Raw genomic sequence first — 20,685 nt, 5'->3', positions numbered from 1 at the left:
TTTCTCTCACTTTAGTGGAGTTTCCCCCTTCTTTGGGAATTTTGTGTGTTTTGAGCTCTCTTTGAGGAGCCTTTCGGTCCTTATAATCTTCTTGTGAGTATATACTCTTTTATGAAGATTTCATGGTTGTTGTGAGAAGATTGTCTGTGAGTATCTTTTTCCTTGCATAATATCCTTCAACGATTCATTAATACTTGTAACCCTTTGTGGATCTTTTGAGATTGGTTGTGAGCATCATTTTTCAAGTTACAATAGTGGATTTCATAAGATTTTTCAAACTTCACCATCTTTATGAATGCCTATATTGGCCTAAGTTTGTTATTTGCTTATTCAAGATTATTGTCATTTAAAAATCTTGCATTGCATAAAAGTGCATCTATTATCATTTGGTGTGCATTTAATTGCACTTTATATCTATCATAGTTGAGGCTTGTTTTTTACTTTTTGATTATTCCAAATGGATTCTTACGCATGATGTTGCTTAATATTTCATAATTGTGTTAGTTGCATAATAAGTCTTTTTTGTATAAATGACTTCTTTTGAAGATTAAGCATAATTCATGTTTATGCAAAATTGTTGTTATAAAGCATATTATTGTGATTGATTATATTGGACCTTTGATTCAATTTTTAATCGGTCCTCTTTTCTTTGAAAAGTGATTCCTAAAGTGTTTATTGCCTTTTTGTGGCATTTATATTTGTCCATCACATGTTTCTTTAATGCATCATTGTTTTGGCCTTATTATTGTTTTATTAGAGATGTTTGTTGAGGTGAGTTATGGGCACCTCGTGTTATATCATTTTAGATTGTCCAAATTGCCATATTATAGATGGTGGTTGAGGTGAGTTATGGGCACCTTGGGACTCTAGAATGATTTGGTATATGATCTCTAATTATGAGTGTAACACTCGTTGTTATGTCTTTTTAGATTGTCCACTTACCATATTATAGATGGGGGTTGAGGTGAGTTATGGGCACCTTGGGACTCTAGAATGATTTGGTATATGAGTGTGTCACTAGTTTGATGTTGGACATTGATCTTATGGATGCTCTTATTTATATATAAATGTGATGGATATATGATGTTTGAAACCTTAAAATGTTTTAAGGTATATTGAAATCAAGGTTTTAGGGATTATTGCCCAACCTTCCATTGTTTATAAAAATTATGAGTGCATTTGCACATTTGTGATTTTGTGCTTTTGTGCACAAGTGTTCCATATGTTCTTGGTGTGCGTATGTTCACACATTTATTTTCAAGAATATTGTTCTATCGGTTGTTGTATCTTGTTGAAGATACTTTTACATAGTTTATTCCAAAAAGTTATTTTTATGGGTATTCTTTTTTGAAGAATATTGTTTTATTGATTCAAGGTTTGATTTATATATATGTTTGTCATTACAAGTTTGATTACCTCAAAAGTCTTCTCCTTTTATGCCCCTTATCTAAGTGTCATCATATGTAGACAAGGATTTTATTACACCTTCGTGTGTTGGTAGCCCTTTGTTGGCTTTTGCTCTCTTGGTCTAGTAGCTGAACACACTTGTCTTGAGTGTTATTATATGTAGACAAGGCACGTTGATTCACACCATGATGTGTGATTTTAGTCTATGTTGGCGTTTGTGTCCTTGCTCTAGTCGCTGAGATGTATGCCCATGGTTGGCTTATTTCACTCATTTCAAGTGTCATCTTATGTAGACAAGAGATGTATTGTGTTTTAGCCCATGGTTGGCTTGTTACTCTTGTTCTAGTAGCTGAACATACTTGGTTTTGAGTGTATTTTTACGTAGACAATAGATGTTTTTGGTCCATGTTGGCGTGTATTCTCTTGTTCTTGTCGTAGATGCACTCATTTCAAGTATTATTATATGTAGACAAGAGATTCTTTTGCACACATTTGTGTGTGTCATTGGCCTTTAATGGCATTATATTTGTATTCTTGATCTAGTAGCTTATACACTTGATTTATGGGTTTTGGAGGACTAATGAGGTAGTTGTTTGTAATGGATGAACTATTGTTGAAATTTGCAAAATTTTATTCACGACTTGTGTTTTAAGATATTCAAGTGAATCATATTTTTGATATGCATATTTTAAAATCAAGTTGATTTTTTTGGCATTTAATCTATATATTAAGTGCTTATGGTATTTTGGCCACTTTTGTATGCAAAATGTGTCCTTTTTGTCAATTGAGTGAGATTTTCCTAAATGGGTAAGATTCTCTACTCAAATAACACTATTCGTTTTGCCTCGTAAATGGATTTAAAACCTTGTGAACTCTTGTGTTTATTTTTTGTCCAAAGTATGCTTGGAGACTTCGTTTCTCTTGTTTGGCACTTCATTGCATGTTTGAAGCATGTTCATTAATGATTCCTTTACGTATTAATTCATTTCATGATAATATATGCATATATGGCCTTTTAGGATCTCATTCAATAAAGTATATGTTGCTTATGCCTCTTCGTAGGATTATTGTGGTGTCCCTTAGTGGACTATTTTGTTATTCCCCCATTATGGGGTTGTGTTTGTCCAATATTGGACCTTATGAATACATTATGCATTCTTGCAATATGTTTCCGCTCACTCTTTAAACATGATATATGATTTTGAAAACTTTTGTTTTCTAAATTTTCTTTTCATGCTAAAGTAATTATCCTATTATGCATAAATTTTGCACCTTGTTAGGAATGCTCCTTTTTGAGTAAAGTGCAAAGATATTTTTTACTTGTTCTTTGATGTTGTTCCTCAGGATCTTGAAGATAAGAGGAAAAGAAGTACCTTGGATAGATCATGGAAGGTGCTCATCGTTAAAGACATTGGAGGGAGACATTTACAATGGCATTCGTCCTGAAGGCTCTTGAAGCCTTGAGATTCTTTCTCTTGCTTTCTTCAATCTTTTCGTTCCCCCACGCAAAGCTTGAGGGGGGGTGTTAAAATGTATCATTCGACAATTGTAATATTATATATATTTTATATATATAAAGGATAATACATATTCATATATGGTATATATGCATATGTATTATCCTAATTATATATATAAAATATATATTTATCAATTTATAGGCATAGGGGTAGTTTAGACATTTCACAGTTTTTACGCATATTCCATTTGGAATATGTTTGTAATTTTATTTTTAATTTTATTTTTTATTTTTCCCTTTTTTTGTGGTTTGCACCACCTAGGGAGGCTCCCCAAAGAGTCGTTGGGGGCTCCCAACGACTCCTTTGGGAGCCCCCTTGGTGGCCCCCTCTCTTGTGTTATAAATAGGGGTCTCCCCCTTTGTATTCTTTACTTCTAAGAGGAGCTTATGCTCCATTGTATGGGGTTTACACCCCCTTCTTCCTTCTTCTTCAATAATATTCAACTTGTGACTTTATGTCATTTTTTTGCCCGTTGTGTGGGTTTATGTGTTAGCACATTATGTGTTTGTGTTGTTCCCTTTAATGGGTTTATTCGAACTTCATGTGCATGTGTATGGGTTCTTTATTGAACCTAATGTATTCAAAGCCACTTTCTAACAATTACAACATTGTGCATTTAGCACTATTCGAGGTCACACGACCGTCTCATCCGATCATCGCAGTACTAGCGTGTAGTGCACGACTACAAGTACTCTAGGATGAAGGGGGTATAGTTCCTCAATAGGAACCTCAACAGAAGTGTTTCATAAAGATGTAATGCTTCTCAAACTATACTTTGACATTCTTTGTCTTTTAAAACAGCCAGCATCTTGTGCCAACATTTGGCATGTGATTATCTTGAATCTCATCCGCTATCGGGGTATCTACATATCTCGCATGACTCAATACCGACCTCGATAGACGGGATACGGGTTTCTCAATAGACCCCCGCTAAGAAGTTCGCTCGAACCCCAATTCGGGATCACCCGAGATATGCCAAATAGACGAACAGAACCAGTCAATCACATCCTTCCAAATGCTTTGATTTGGGCAGTCTTTGATGCTTTTGCCTAGCTCCCTAAAATCTCAAGTCGACTCTACAGAGCTGCGTACACGAAGAGCCAGGATCCTTGCAAGGTATCCCTCTCCTTAGACGAGGATGTATCGCTCGCTCCCGACTGAACTCTTGTCGCAAGAGGGAAAGTGGTAGATGTCGTTTGCATCCTCCACGAAAATGCCTTAAACGCGTATGCAATGAGCGAAAACCTGAGCGTCATCTGCAATAACAAGGCAGTAACAACATATATGCAAAAGCAAGAGCCTGGGCGCAAAGCGCGACGGCAAAGTAAAGACTGTAAGTAGGAGTGCAACGCAAAACCTTTGCGCAATGCGCGACGGCAAAGTAAAGACTGTAAGCAGGAGTGCAGCGCAAAACCTTTGTGCAATGCATGACGGCAAAATAAAGACTGTAAGCTGGAGTGCAACGCAAAACCTTTGTGCAATACGCGACGGCAAAATAAAGACTGTAAGCAGGAGTGCAACACAAAACCTTTACGCAATGCGCGACGACAAAGTAAAGACTGTAAGCAGGAGTGCAACGCAAAACCTTTGTGCAATGCGCGACGACAAAGTAAAGACTGTAAGCGAGAGTGCAACGCAAAACCTTTGTGCGATGCGTGACGACAAAGTAAAGGACAAGGATCGCGAAACCGCGTCCTTGAGTTAAATGCGTACTCGTATAAATATATATATTTCTATATATATTTATTTAAAGGTCCTTTTTAGTTAATTGAACTTAATTCAATTGTCGAAGTCTTCCATGCAATCTCCCCCTACCTTGGAGAGTTGCGAGCATGTTGGCGTCTGCGGGTGTAAACGATTGACAGCTCGGGTCGCGGAGCGCAAGCGAGATCCATCGTACGAGCTGCAAAAGTGACGATCTTAGCAAGCTAACACCAAAAATAGAAGGTCAGGGGCACTGCCGCCGTTCTGACGTAAGGGAAGCAGAGGCAGGGGCATCGTGCCCTTATGCACCTGCTATAAGCGCAAGAAGCAGGGGCTGCGAGCCCCTGCTGTCAGCCAGAAACAGGGAGGCAGGGACCTCAATCTTGCCAACAAAAAGCCACAGAGGCAGGGAGCATACCTCAATCTTGCCAACAAAAAGCCACAGAGGCAGGGAGCTCATGCTCCCTGCCTGCCAGGACAAAAAAGGCAGGGGAGGGAGCAGAGGCCCACTGTCGAACCTGCCTCAACAGGAAACAGGACAGGGGGCGCAACCCCTTGCTGAAAACGAGAAAGGCAGAGGCTCTCCCCTACCAGCAACAACCAGAAAACAAATGAGGTGCAGGGGGGCTTCGCCCCCTGCTGGGAAACCAAAGGAGGCAGGGGGAGCCTCACCCCCTGCCAGCAAAACACATGAGAGCAGGGGGAGCTTCGCCCCCTGCCGGGAAACACAAGGCAGAGGGGCGAAGCCCCCTGCCGGGACAGGGAGGCGAAGCCCCCTGCAGGAAATAACAAAAGCAGGGGGAGCCTCGCCCCCTGCCGGCAAACACAAGAATGCAGGTGGGCTCGCCCCCTGCCGAGAAAACAAGAGGCATCGGGAGGGGCTGGGCCCCTCCCTCGCAAAAATCATCGCAGGGAGGGGGCTCTGCCCCTCCCCTGCGATTTAAGGTAGCAAGGAGGGGGGCTTTGCCCCTCCCTTGAGATTGAGGGAGGCAGAGAGGTGGCTCAGCCCCTCCCTGCGCAACAGAGAAGTGAGGGAGAAAGAGAGGGGATCGGGGGAGAGACGAGAGCAAAGAGGGAAAAAGGACGTACCTAGGGAGGCTGCCAGAGAGGAGCTCGCCGGAAGGAGGGTCGTCGGCGTGCGAGCGTTGTTGGCGCCTTCGCTGTAGAGAGAAGGAAGAAGGTGGTGGCCGACAGCGGATGGGGGTCTCCAGCGAGCTGACGAAAGAGAATTGGGGAGAGAGAACAAGAGAGCAGGAGAGGGGAAGGAGTGTAGAGAGAACGAGAGGGCGAGAGGCGGTGAGGGGGGTTTCGTAACCCTCCTGCCTGCCTCGTTGTCTTTTAATGACAATGAGAGGCGGTGGCCTCGGGTCGGGTCTGGATCCGGCCCAAATCAATTCAATTTTTTTCTTGTTATTACATTGATACCCCAGATGACTAGTTGGATCCCCTCCAAAGGGGACAGTATAATGACCGAGAGAGAATTCATCGGAGGCCACTTATAAACGAGGGACACATCCAAACTTCTGCAGAAGTTGTGGGATCTACCACCTAGGATAATAATTGGTAGCCCAGTCCTTTAACTTTGAGGACTAGGGACACTGAGTCATACTCACTCAAGGAGCATAGTTGTTAATAACTTGTCCATCGAAGTTTGTACCTCATACCCTCTCTCTTAACAAAAGCAAATGATGAAAGAGTGTGTCAGGACTTATTTTATTTGACAACTCATTCAATATGCTCTGGTCTTTTAAACTAAATTGAGTTTCTTGTCTGTGAAGGCGATCATGTCTGTTTACGTGAATTTTTTACAAAATGGTGCATTATCGCACAACGAGGTTTGTCATAAACCTCAAAGTCATTCATCGATGTACGAGCATGTCGTGCATGTCTAATAGTATTACAACGATGAAAATGATATTGGTTTTTCAAAAAGAAGACCAATCACAACACTGAAAATCATGATTTCTCGTGCCTTAGGTCGGGGGCATATCCGGATACAGAAAAGAAGGATATGACTTAAGTGTAATGAAATATGCGGAAAAGCAAAGAGTGCACTAAGCACTTACAACATCTACTAATGAACAAACAAAGAAGGGCTAATACCCAAACCCACAAGAGACAACACAACATAAAAATATAAATGCCTCTTATTGAAAGAGAGAGAGCTCTCAAGAGTGAGAAATACAAGAGGGGTTCACCCCTATTTATACACAAGAGAAGGAGAGGGAGAGGGCCAAGAGGCCTTAAAAGGAGAGCCACCTAGGGGGCTCCCCATGTAGTCGTTGGGAGCCCCCAACGGTCACAAATGTGACCGTTGGGGGCCCCATCGACTACATGGTGGGGCCCCTTTTGTGTGAGCAAAAAACAAAAAATAAAAAATAGATTTTACAAAAAATAAAGAGAAAAATAAAATAAGAAAAACAAGTACCCCTATCGGGTACTTGTGAAATGACAAAAATACCCCTATCGGGTATTATATATATATATAAATATATATATATGAATTACATATATTTTAACACCCTCCCTCAAGCTTTACGGGGATATAACCGAAAGCTTGTTAAGGAGAAACAAAAACCGAGGAGCCGCAAGAGCCTTAGTGAAGAAGTCCGCCAATTGGTACTCTGATGTGACGTAAGGTAGTGCTATAGTTCCGCTTAGGTATTCATCCCGAACGTAATGGCAGTCCATCTCAATATGTTTAGTACGCTCATGGAAGGTGTGATTGCTTGCAATATAGATTGCGCTTTTGTTGTCACAACACATCTTTGAAGGAGTAGAGATGACAATGCCCGTATCACTGAGGAGGCTTCTTAGCCACACAAGTTCCATGGTTGTAGTGGCCATAGCACGATATTCTGCTTCCGTCGAGGACAATGATACTTTGTGTTGCTTCTTGCATCTCCACGAAATCATAGAATCACCTAAGAAAACACAAAAACCGGTAGTTGAGACTCGGTCATTGGGATTTCCTCCCCAATCTGCATCAGTATAAGCAATTAAATCAAGTGACGAGGCAGAAGAAAGAAAAACTCCCTTAGTTATGGTATTTTTGATATATCTGACAATCCTTAAGACTGCACTCATGTGCACGGTTGTAGGTGCATGTTGAAACTGACTGACAGAGTGGACGGCATGAGCAATGTCTGGCCGTGTGATGGATAGGTAGGTTAGAGACCCAACAAGTTGCCGGTAGGGAGTAGGATCCTCGAGAGGTGTTCCATCTTCCAACCTTAATTTTGCATTGATGACTTCTGGGGTTTCTGTCTTCTTATCATCGGAGATACCCGATTTGGAACAGATGTCAGCAGCAAGTTTCATCTGAGAGAGAATGTACCCTCGAGGAGAGTACGCCACTTCAATTCCTAAAAAATATCTTAAGAAACCAAGGTCAGACATATCAAAATTTTCTTTCAAAACCTTTTTAATATCATTAATGCCTTGCTCATCACTTCCTGTGATGATCATATCATCAACATAAAGTAGTAAAATAACCCTGCACTTTTCACAAACAAAGCAGTGTCAGTATAACATGAACGAAAATTTAAACTTGTCATTACATTACTAAATCTATCATGCCAAGCCTTTGGAGCTTGTTTTAAACCATATAATGCCTTTTTAAGTTTAAGAATTTTATTTTTACCAATACATACTCCTGGTGGGGGATCCATGTAAACTTCTTCATTTAATTCGCCATTTAGAAATGCATTCTTAATATCAAGTTGATAGATAGGCCATTTCTTCACAGACGCAATAGCAATAAGAGTCCTAACACTAGTCATTCTAGCAACAGGTGCGAAGGTTTCTTCATAATCTATACCATATTCCTGAGCATATCATTTAGCTACTAATCGTGCTTTATAACGTTCTAATGAACCATCACTCTTGGTTTTAATTTTGAAGACCCATCTACATCCTATTGATTTCTTTCCAGTGGGTAACGAAGTTATTTCCCAAGTTTTTGCTTTTTCAAGGGCACTAAGCTCTAAGTTCATGGCTTCAACCCATTGGGGAATATTTTTGGCCTCATTATAGTGTGAAGGTTCATGAAATGAATGCAACGCAATTAGACATGCTCTATATCTAGGAGTTAGGGACTCATAGGAAACAAACCTATTTGGAGGATTGGAGATCCGACTGGATCTCCTTAAAGATGTTTCTTCAATGTCGGATCCTTGAGAGTATTTTTCTAAGGCACTTATCTGAGTTTGTTGACCACGCCTAACATATGTTTGGATTGGTCTATTATTCTCATCTATAGCATTATCAAGAGGAATTTCCTCTAGGTCATTCAAAGACTCATTAGAGATTTCATCTTCTTGAGGAGTCTCATCTTCTTGAGATAGAAGATGAAATAAAAAAGTATATTCACTTTCGTCAATATCTTTAGTTTTCACAAAACCATTTTCATTTTCCAAAAATGTTACATCTTTGGATACATAGAGTTTGTTATTTTTCAAGTCAAAACATCTAAAACCCTTTTGATTTTCTCCATAACCCAAGAAAACGCATTCAATAGCTTTAGGAGATAATTTGTCCCGTTTATGAGTAAGGACAAAACATTTACATCCAAAAACTCTTAATCTATTGAAGTCTGGTGTTCTTTCAAATAGTTTTTCGTATGGAGATGTATTTTGTAAGGATGAAGATATCATTCTATTTATTAAATAAGTTGAGGTTAAGGCCGCTTCGGCCCAAAAATTCTTTGGAATTTCTTTGGAAATAAGGAGTGTCCTAGTGGTTTTCATGATATGTCTATGCTTTCTTTCGGCCAAGCCGTTTTGTTGGGGAGTCCTAGGACACGATCTTTGATAACAAATCCCATTTACTTCTAAATAGTTTTGAAATTCATTTGATAAATATTCTCCACCCGAATCGGATCTAAGAGTAGAGATATTACTTGAAAATTGATTTTTAACTATCATATGAAATTTTTTGAAAAACTCAAAGACTTCTGATTTTAAATTGAGAAAGTAGATCCATACATACCTAGTGTAGTCATCGATGAAAGTGACATAATAGGAGTACCCTCCTTTAGACATGACGGGGGAAGGACCCCAAACATCCGAATGGACTAACTCAAAAGGTCTTTTGGATACAAAAGTTCGGTTTGGAAAAGGAGTAGATTTCATTTTGCCAAAAATACAATTCTTGCAAACAAAATGTTTCTCATTACAAAATTTCTTTCCAAATGGAAAGGAGTACATTTTTGAGAAACTTGGATGTCCAAGTCTTTGATGCCAAATATCAATATTTTTATCTTTGACATGGTTACAAAAAGAGTTAATGGGGAGTTTCAAGTTGCTCATGTAATAGAGATCTCCCCTTCTATGGCCTTGCCCAATCAGCTTCCCGGACCGGAGAACCTGTATAGAGCAATCCTTAGTTGAGAAGGAGATTTTACATCCATGATCGCATATTTGAGCAACAGAGAGGAGATTTAAATTAAGTTGAGGTACAACTCTCACGTTTGGCACAAAGAAGTCTTTTGAAAAGTTTAAGGTTCCAAAACTTTTAACTTGTAAAGATGTACCATCGGCAGTTGAAACATAGGAGTTTTTAAAATTATTACATAAATCGGAAAGCTCATTTTCAAGGGGGGTCATATGAAAGGAAGCTCCAGAGTCAAGGATCCAAGACGACATACCTGGAGGAGAGGAGGAAGCTACGGCGGCACCCGAAGTTAATGGAATCTTGAGTAGAGTTTGTAGTGCCTCCGATAGTTGAGCAAGAGAAAAAGAGTCCGTTCCTTTGATTGCTTCCTCTTTCTTTTGAGTAGCTTCTTCAACGGAAGCAACTTTATTTTTTGGTGCTTCATTCAACTTAGGGCAATTAGGTCTTATATGACCCGGTTCTTGACAATGATGGCAAATGGCTTTTCTATAGTTGCCATTATAGTTATTTTGCCTTCCAAAATGTGGAGGTTTGTAGGTTTTCATATGGTTGCCGGGTTTTGATACGGCCAAGACATCATTTCCTCCTTTAATCATGCCAAGACGGGTTTCTTCTTGGCATATTTCGGCTATGGCATCTTCCAAGGGAAGAGGCTTTGATCTATGTAGGAGGGAGGATCTAACTTGTTCATATTCGGGCCTAAGCCCATGTAAAAATTGGAAAAAGTGTTCTTTTTCCATTTGTTCTCTCCTTAATTCCACGTCTATACTAGAAACCCATTTTGGTTCTAGTAAGGATAGCTCATCCCATAGAGGGCCAAGAGTGCTAAAGTAGTCCCTAACACTCATTTCTCCTTGCTTGATAGTCCGGATTTTTTCTTGAAGAAAGAATTGACGAGCAAGGTCTTTTTGTGTAAACATACCTTTCATGAAGAACCATGCTTCATTTGCCATCCTAAATTTGGCAATGTTGGCGCAAATCTTGAGCTCCACATTATTCATGAACCAAGCAAGAATCTTGGCATGCTTACTCTCCCAATCTTCTATTTTAGATTGGTGATCTTCAATGGCCTTCATGCGGGCATCTCCTTCAAGAGCTTTTTCTTGATCGCCTTCCATCTTAGTTAGTTGGAGTTGTGGTTCCGGAATGGTGCCCATAACGTATCCCCAAAGCTTTTTCCCTTTGAGGTTGTTTTCCATGGCGGCGGCCCACATCATGTAGTTGGAACCATTGAGCTTGAAGGAGAGATCAATCTTTTGTTCTCCTTCCATAATAACCACTCACAAGAGAATACCAAGGAGAGAGAAACAAAAAACAAATATAGCTACACCACTAGCTATATTAAAAAGAAGAGCATACACAAGGCTCTGATACCATGTAATGAAATATGTGGAAAAGCAAAGAGTGCACTAAGCACTTACAACATCTACTAATGAACAAACAAAGAAGGGCTAATACCCAAACCCACAAGAGACAACACAACATAAAAATATAAATGCCTCTTATTGAAAGAGAGAGAGCTCTCAAGAGTGAGAAATACAAGAGGGGTTCACCCCTATTTATACACAAGAGAAGGAGAGGGAGAGGGCCAAGAGGCCTTAAAAGGAGAGCCACCTAGGGAGCTCCCCATGTAGTCGTTGGGAGCCCCCAACGGTCACAAATGTGACCATTGGGGGCCCCATCGACTACATGGTGGGGCCCCTTTTGTGTGAGCAAAAAACAAAAAATAAAAAATAGATTTTACAAAAAATAAAGAGAAAAATAAAATAAGAAAAACAAGTACCCCTATCAGGTACTTGTGAAATGACAAAAATACCCCTATCGGGTATTATATATATATAAATATATATATATATGAATTACATATATTTTAACATTAAGTACGTCCTAAGTATACGTAGTCAAATTCTTTGCGTTATATTGGTTTGAAGAGAAGACTCAATTATGAATGCCTGAGTCATGCCAATTTCAACTTATGTTAAAGTTCAAACTAGGTTGGAAAGGTATTTCGAAGAACACTCCAACACTTGGGAATTATCCTATAAGAACGGATGCAACAACCTTGACGCATGCGAACATGGGAGCCTTATTTTGTTCTTAGGATTAGCGGCACATGTGTACGCTGAATATCACAAACATGCAAACATAAAATACTTGTTTTATTTTACAAGACCTCAGGGCATGTGAACTTGAAAACTCACATGAAGACTCTTTTGAAATTGATTTAAAGCAGGGATGCACAAATCTACATCTTTAAATAAATACTGATGTAACTTAAAGTAGGCAAGAGTACGCAAAACTGCGTACTCTAAATAAATGTGTGCGTAATTGAAATAGAGCAAGAGTACGCAAAACTGCGTAATCTAAATAATTATATATGTATATAGGATTCATATATATTAAAGCAGAAGCCTATGCACATAACAACACAATGGTGAAGTAAATACTGTAAAATAGGGCCCGGTATATGAAACCATGCATCAGGCTAAGTAAATTGTATAAACCAAGGCCCGTGTATGAAACCACACATCAGGCTAAGTAAATTACATAAACCAAGGCCCGGTGTATGAAACCACACATCAGGCTAAGTAAATTGCATAACACAGGGCCTGGTATATGAAACCATATATCAGGCTAAGTAAATTGCGTAAAGCAGGAACCTGTATACGTAACAGCGCGGCAGCAAAGTAAATAACATAATTTAAATGAGACAAAAATACACAAAATTGCGTCCTTGATTTAAAAATGTATATATATATATATATAAGAATGTTCCGTCGTCATCATCAGATGTGACTTTTCCTTACCTCGAAGATGGTTTGTATCTCTAACGATTACAAGCATAGGTTCTTAAAAGCTCATGCCTTGGTAAGTGTGTCTCATCCATTGTGTTGATGTGGTGCGCTAAAAGAATTTTATCATTATGGAAAGAGCGAGGTTAAAATCTTATATTAGTGAAATAGGCGATGATTGTGTCAAAGGGGTTGAACCCGAACCCAGTTCGAGCCGACCAGACTGAGTCAGGCTCGGTACAAGAAGTCGAGTCGGCTTGGCTAGCAAGTCAAACTGAGAGGAACGAGGCATAAAAGGAGTTGGTTTGGTTCAGTAAGGAAGCAAGTTGACTAGGTTTGACTGATCCGGGATCGGAACTACAAAAATGGATCAAGCTGAGTTCAGCCTTTGCAAAACTCAGCTTGGTTGAGCCAAGGAAGAGGCAGCCAGAGGCTGCCTCTTGACCAAACCGGGCTCGATTCTCGGGCCAAGGGTGATCCAAGGTGAGCTTGTTGCTAGCCGAGCTCAGCTTGGCTGCGCCTAACCAGGCAGGCCAAGGGTGCTAAGACATGACTGAGTCGGGCTTGGTTTACTAACTGAGTCAGCTCAGTTTTGAAAACATGGACCAAGCTGAGCAAGCAGGCACCAACTGCTTTTTGTGCAAATAAAGAGGGAGGAGGAAGGCTCGGTGTTCAGGCCGAGTCGGACCTGGTCCCGAACCGAGACAGGATCGAGCCAGGGCTCGATCCTCCTATAGGTGGAACCGAGCTCAACTTGGTAGGCTGGCCTAGGGGGAAAGGGGCAGGCGTGGTGGCACCTGCCCTCTGGCCAAAAGAGCAGGGGAAGGGGAAGAAGGTCGGCGGCCAGGCCACTGCCGGAGAAATGGTTTGTAGTTGGATCGGATCACAATTGGATCATGATACCAACTCATGTATTACTGCTTGCGTTTTTAATCTATTCAGGTTCAAAAGGACTCAAACCCCAAAATATTTTACGCGAGACCCATATTTTTCTCGTTTGGATCTCAGATCCAAAAATACGTATATGTGCATTAGTTTTGATATATGTATATGTATATATATATATATAATTAGGTCTTCGCGTGTTATGAGCATGGATCCCTATATATGGATCCAATTCCAGACTCCAAATCAATATGGATCTCCTTGGACCCAAGTTTATTTGAGGTTGGATCCACCTCATGGATCCAGACCTATGTCTTAATAGTTTTGAGTGCTCCGGATCTCCCCAGAGTTTTGTTCTTTCTGAAATACTCTGAACCTAGATCAGGTCCACTAAATTGATTTGAGTCCTTATATGCTCTATAAGCTCGGATCCATACTGGATCCGAACATAATAAACTCAGAGATTCAGCGAATCTCTCAAGTGTGAAATGTACCGTCAGAACCAGGTTTCATGGATATTGATCCGTATGGATCCTCTATCGAGATCCGAATCCATAATAAGTTTGATTAAGCTCTATACCTTTTTATTATCCAAAAGTTCATCGATTTATTTATGGTCGATGAATTTTCCATAAAATACTGGAGATAAACACAGAAATTTGTGGACTTTACAAATATAGTATATGTTCAAGTATCTCAATTCATGCATGAACTAAGGGTCAGTCATATGGAGGAAGCAAAAAGGATATTAAGCCATTTGAAGGGTACAACAGGAGCCGGGTTGGTGTATAAGAGGAGATCACAAGGAGAGGATATATTAATGTTGATGGTATATTCTGATGTTAATTGGGCAAGAGATCCAGATAAGAGAAGATCTATTTTTGGCTATTGTGTTTACCTTAGTGGAAATTTGATTTTTTTAGTAGTTGAAAACAAGTTGTTGCTAAGTCGAGTATTGAAGCGGAATACAAGGCTATGTCAATAGCTACATCAGAATTGAGTTGTATAAGATATCTTTTGACTGAGCTGGGAGAGAGAATACCAAGGTCGATACTATTTTGTGAAAATCAAAATGCTATTCAAATATCATTAAATCCAGTTCAGCATGGTAAAACCAAACATATTGAGATTGATCAGCACTTCGTCAGGCAAAGGATCGAAGATGGAGAATTAAAAGCAAAATTTGTGAGAATAGAGAATCAAATAGTTGATTTGTTCACGAAAGGCCTTACAACGCAAAGATTCTGGTATCTCAAGAACAAGTTGTCCATGGTGAAAACCACGTACAACTTGTGGGAAGATATCGTAACGTGATTGGATCTGGATCCAGATCCAATGTGTTTAAGTTTGTATACCCACATGTGTATTTAATTAGTCTTGTATGTTTTTCTTTCTATAATCATGGGACAATGTTGTAATGTCACAAAAAAGGAAAGTTAATATAAAATAAAACCACACATTCGATACGTGAATACAGAAAATCTGTCCAGAATTCTATTATCTTCTTCCTCTTCTCTGCAGCAACTCTGAATCAACAAGGTACCAAAGTCTATTAATTTACATGAATGATACTTGATTTTTCCAATGCCTTGCTGGTTATTCCCTTCATACATGTTCCTATTCATGGAATGATCATTAAATTCCACTTAGGTACATGCCAATATGACATACGACATATGATACGAGATTAAATATATGCATTAAGAAAGCCAGGTTTTTTAAAAAAACTCACCATGCCATTCCCTTCATATAATAAGCATTGGCTATGAGAGCACAGAATCCTTTCCATTGAAGCTTGATTTCATCAGATACAGGAGGTGTGGATGACCATCTAACTATAGTTGGTTGTGGTGTGCATAAGATGGTAATAAATACAATGCTCAACCATAAGATGCACTCCTCTACCTGGGGGCAAAAAAATCAAATATGTGATTCTATCTTCTCTTTCATTTTAACAAAATGATCCCATTTTCTCCAAAAAAGCAAAATAATAGCAGCTTTCTTGCCTAAACTTAGTCAATTATATTTTTTAAAATTTAAAACTTATAAGTCAAATGAAGTAACTTCGATACAAAACTTTTAGAATTAAACTTACAACAGAAGGATACATGAAAAGGCTTATCCTTGCACATGAGGCATGAAGAAAGAGAAAAGCATAGGCAAAATATATTATTCAAAGCCGAGGCTAAAAATCCAAGCTGAAGCAAAAGTGGGTCAAACACATATCTTATGTTCTTTTCTGTCAGCTCCATTGTATTCACCTTTAATAAATAGAACAACAATCGTCCTTAACAGAATGCTATTTTTTAGTTAAAATTGACCAACATGAAATAGAAAATTGTGTTTCTATAATAGCTTTGAAGAATAAGCTTATAGTTTAAACGAAAAAAGGGGTCGAGGTATTGCACCCCACACTACGAGTGAAAAGGAAATTGTAAAAACTACCATTAAAGCAGCTTATAATTGGAAACAGGGGATCCTCAATAAATTCTGAGATGACTGTGCCACAATTTTGAATCTAAGTACTAGAAAATATAATTCTGATATAGGTCCCCATGTCCAGGGAGGCAAAAGAAATGGAAAATTTGCTTGAAGACCTTGACAATAACAGTGGTAAGTTGGTGATGCAATAACGACAATTATAATCCAAATTTATGACATAAGTTTGTGATGCAATCTAACTAAGTAGAGGAAATATCAAAATACAAATTGGGAGATGGAGGCACAAGGATAGAAATTCAATGGTCTATTACTTCAAGAAGAGCCTTACATATGCATGGGAAGTCTAAGCTGGGAACTGCTCTCAAGAACATTTTACATGGTTTAACAGAAAAAGACAATAACTACAAATAAGGTGTTCCATTATTTATAAGAAAGCAAGCAATAGTATTAATATACAGTTCAGAGAGTGAATTTTAGATAGTTGGCCAAACTGTAATGAACCAGAAGTGATGAAGTACCAGAGCTACTTATATTATTTAAGAAAATAGTAGCTCATAAAAAAAGAGTCAATATGAAGATTCCAGTGTATCAAGTGACACAATAACCGGCCATCAGAGGCAAAAATAATCAACTCCACACAATGTACGAGAAGAAATGGAAAATATACGGAAGAACAGGCTAACCACAAAGAAGCAATAAGAAGATGAACTTCCAGACCTATAACAGTCCAGGGAAATTAATATCTACAAAATCATATTAACTCTGAAAGATTGGTTGATCAATCAACTGGTCATTTGTAAAATCAACATAACTTTGACATTTGAACTTAACTCCCACAGGATAACATTTTTTTTAGATAGAGAAACTTGTGTCTGTTTTTCGATTTTTTATGTATATCTAAGGCTTGGCATGTAATCTGACCTCTTCAGAGAAGACCTTAGACTTCAAACTTGTTGTTCCACCATAAGCATGTACCCCTTCTACATGCACTCCAGAGCCCTTCATGTCCATAAGTTCCTTTCGCAAGCCTTCATCAGTACAACCCAAAGCATACGCATTCACTCCAGCATTGATAAACTCCTGAAAGAAATTTGCAAAAAAAAAAGTTAACATAACTAAATTATCCACGAATGAAGAAAAAAACTGAATGAGTTAATGAAGCTACAAATTCCAGTTCTGTGGGAATGAATAGAAAGACATGCCAGGCACACCTTAAGGTTGTCGATACCACCTCGATCAACAAAATTTCTGTATCGTCTGAAAATGCTAACCGCAATATTTCTGGATGAGCGATACTCATCCTCTGAGGATGAACAAACAGGGCGGATGAACTGCCAATAATATGTAGGTGCATAATGGAGTCAAGCACAATCAAGACAAGAGCACTAAAGTCACCAATTCAATGAAAAACTGCCTCAAGAACATGGGCTATCCCTTAAGGACTCACCCGCCACCTCACAAAAGTCTTCACTTCTCTATGTAACACATCGAAGCAACCAAAAGGCTTAAACCTGCACTAATAATTCCAAAAGTAAGTAGAGCCAACTCTATCAATAAATGCCGGTCTCAAAGCCTCTATGTAGACATGGACTCATCACAAACCTAACACCCGCAGCTTTATGTAAGCCAGCCTGCAATGCAGAACTCTTCTGATCTCCTACCCAGCAAAAACAGGTCGTGCTCAACGCGTGCATTGTCAGCAGAGCTTACTTCATATCCCCTCTAGTAGCAGCAGGTCTTCCAACATATGTAAGAAATTATCTTCGAAACAAATGCAAATTTTGCTTCAAACTTTCAAGTTCACCTGATCAAGAAAGACAAAGTTATTAAAATGGAAAACCAATTCATAGTTGACATAAACGAACCTTTCTCGTAAGGTAATATGTTGGTCTGCTATCATCATATGAAAGAACTAATTTCTTTGACAAAACTCTTCATGGGTAAACCAAGAACCAAGATTATCACAAACCAAAAATCCAAGACAAAAAAGGAACAATTTTTAGAAAAAAAAATAACCATCTTTTATTTCATCTCAGGAGAAATATGATAAGGAGCCCAATTAAAATCTTCCAGGTAAATGATAACCCCCACATTCAAACCTTTTCACCATCAATATTCTTTGAGGTGATTGGATGCACCCACTTATATAGAAAGTGGGGGAAAGTTAAGAAAGTGTATTACACATCACAATGCAAACCACCATATCTTACTTTTCTGGATAAATGGGTGCATCAAAACACCCTCATTCCTTATTTATCTAGAGCTCCACAATTCAAGTTCCCAGCTCATACCAGTTTTTCGGATAAGTTGGTGCATCCCAACGCCCCCTTAAAAATGTTCACCATCACAAGATTCTCCTATAGTTAATAGGTCGACAAAAGAGATCATTATCATACATATTTGGACCCTGTTTCCCCTTCTAATCTGTGAATTTTTTGTCGAAAAAATAATAGAAATCGATTCTCCTTCACTAAAAGGAGCAAGCAGAAACCAAGTAGATTGAGATTCTAAAAAAAAGCATCACAAACTCAGTGGAGGTCATAGAAAAAATCGAAACAGTAAATAAATAAATTGGGAATTGCATAACACGTAACTTGAAAGAAGAGGACGAATGGAAACAGAAACCACAGAAATCACCATCAAGAAAATCCCCACGAAATCTAATTCCAATTCAATCAGAGTGGATAGGAAGAGACCAAACAATTCTATCAAATTCTTTAATAAAAAAACAATTCTATCGAACAGAGTAATGATTCTGTGTAATAGCATCTACTATACCACGAATATCAATGTCCGATTATGGGAATTTTCTCAGGATGCCTTCTTAACAGCATTAAAATCATGAGAGAGAGAGAGAGAGTCCACAAGAATTTGAAAGGCGATGAGCGTTCCAGGAGAGCTCGTGGAGGGAATGGTCGCGGGGGTATCTGTCTCAACCCCTCCCGCTTTCACTCCTTGGATCCGTGGACCTAATTCTTGTGGATGGGACCTAGGTAGGTTCGAACCCGGATCTGACTTTGAGGTGCTGGTACAAGGTCCGATCGGGTCCACCATAAGAAAAAATATACCCAGGTCCTATAAGGATTACAGGAACCAGACCCGGTTCATACATGGTAAAATGATATTTTTTTTCTCTTTTACATTGAAGAATAACGGACCTTAATCGTAACACCTGTTGAATCTGAGTTTGGTTTGAAATTTCACAAACCATACCTGGCTCCATATATTAATCGAACTCTTTGGGTCTGACCCATATTCTAATCAGACCTTCTTTATCACCAAACCCTGACCCTATAGGGCTTGGTAACGGAGGGTCTGGGTCAAACCCGACCCATTAACACCCCACCGAAGGATTTGGTCTTCTTCAGGCTTAAGGTGTTGGTCCTGTTGGATCTGGACAGGCATCTCAACTGGTTGGATCTAATTAATAATCAGGTCCAGATTCAGTGTTGAGTTTTGCATATGAATATGAGTCTGAATCCAACTAAGATCCGAATCTGACTAAAATCTTAATCTGAATGTGTAAGTGTCAGATTTTAAGCTAGCTGGATCCGCATTCAGTTTTAGCTGATCCCATCAGACTCTGAATCTCATGAATCCAATTAGGTTGGACTCGATACTGCTTGCATCAGACTTGAGTCCAACATGCTTACATCCTAACATATGGACCTTGAATAGATCCAACCTGTTTGGGGATGCATGTAGAGGGTAGAGTTGTTAATGGATCAGGTTTGTGTTGAATCGGGGTTTACCCAAATTACCCGAATCTGTGCAAATAATAACCAGTCAGTTGGGATACCCAACCTAAACTATATTGGGTCAACAAAATGAGTCCCTAACTGCTGCACCTGATATCAGCTGGAAGAATGAATGGTAACAAACCTCACGTTAGAAACTGCTTTTTAAATGACAACAGAAAATCACGTTGGAAGCAACAGGGATGAGGGTCAATAGCGAAAAAACTTTAACGGCAATATTTACCGGGCAGAAGATCTAACTTTTATAAATCAATAACGGCGAAATATGAATCTCACCATTATAGAGTTTTATTCAATAACAGCAAGAGTTATATTGTTGTTAAAGATATGTATAACCTCTACATTCTCTGTTGTTAAATATTATCGTTAAAACACTTTAATATGGCAATATTTAACGGCCACAGAATCTCGCTTTTATAGATCAATAACCGTGAGATTTGGATTGCACTGTTATAAGGCTTTACTTTATGATGGTAGAGTTGTATTTAAAAATGGTTTGACATGCCTTTTTTTATATTTAGCTCTTTCTCTTTCTCTTTCTCTTTCTCTTTCTCTTTCTTTTTCTCTTTCTCTTTCTCTTTCTCTCTGCAATTTTGTCGGACCGTCGGCTACCACCTCTAATTTTCCTCCCTCCTTACTCGGGTGACACCGGTCCACGTCTTTGCTAAATTCTCCTCCCTCCCTGCTCAAGTGACACTGTCACTGGACCATCTAGGTCTTCTTCTTCCTGACCACTGAGAGCTATCGCTCTTCTACCGCCAGACCATCTAGGTCTTCTTCTTC

General features: G+C 39.1%; 1 protein-coding gene across 3 annotated transcripts in view; it reads right to left on the bottom strand.

Moving 5' to 3' along the window:
• LOC149822836 (orotidine 5'-phosphate decarboxylase) overlaps nucleotides 1-19,061 on the bottom strand; it is a 37,842-nt gene extending 18,781 nt beyond the window's left edge. For 2 of the 3 annotated variants that reach the window (XM_089980083.1, XM_089980085.1), the window contains exons 1-6: nucleotides 18,923-19,061; nucleotides 17,747-17,948; nucleotides 17,592-17,655; nucleotides 17,356-17,475; nucleotides 17,066-17,224; nucleotides 15,435-15,607 (exon numbers count right to left, since the gene is read on the bottom strand). In XM_089980083.1, coding sequence (XP_089836209.1) covers nucleotides 15,435-15,607; nucleotides 17,066-17,224; nucleotides 17,356-17,475; nucleotides 17,592-17,655; nucleotides 17,747-17,838 — 608 coding nt within the window. In that variant the 5' untranslated portion in view covers nucleotides 17,839-17,948; nucleotides 18,923-19,061. Of the gene's footprint in view, nucleotides 1-15,434; nucleotides 15,608-17,065; nucleotides 17,225-17,355; nucleotides 17,476-17,591; nucleotides 17,656-17,746; nucleotides 17,949-18,738 lie in introns of all 3 variants that reach the window. The other variant, XM_089980084.1, reaches the window with a different exon arrangement.
• Nucleotides 19,062-20,685: the final 1,624 nt, after the last annotated feature.

This window comes from Nuphar pumila, chromosome 11 (genome assembly GCF_984573655.1).
Source record: "Nuphar pumila chromosome 11, dmNupPumi1.hap1.1, whole genome shotgun sequence".
Lineage (NCBI taxonomy): Eukaryota > Viridiplantae > Streptophyta > Magnoliopsida > Nymphaeales > Nymphaeaceae > Nuphar > Nuphar pumila.
This window is presented reverse-complemented; position numbering and strand designations above follow the sequence as displayed.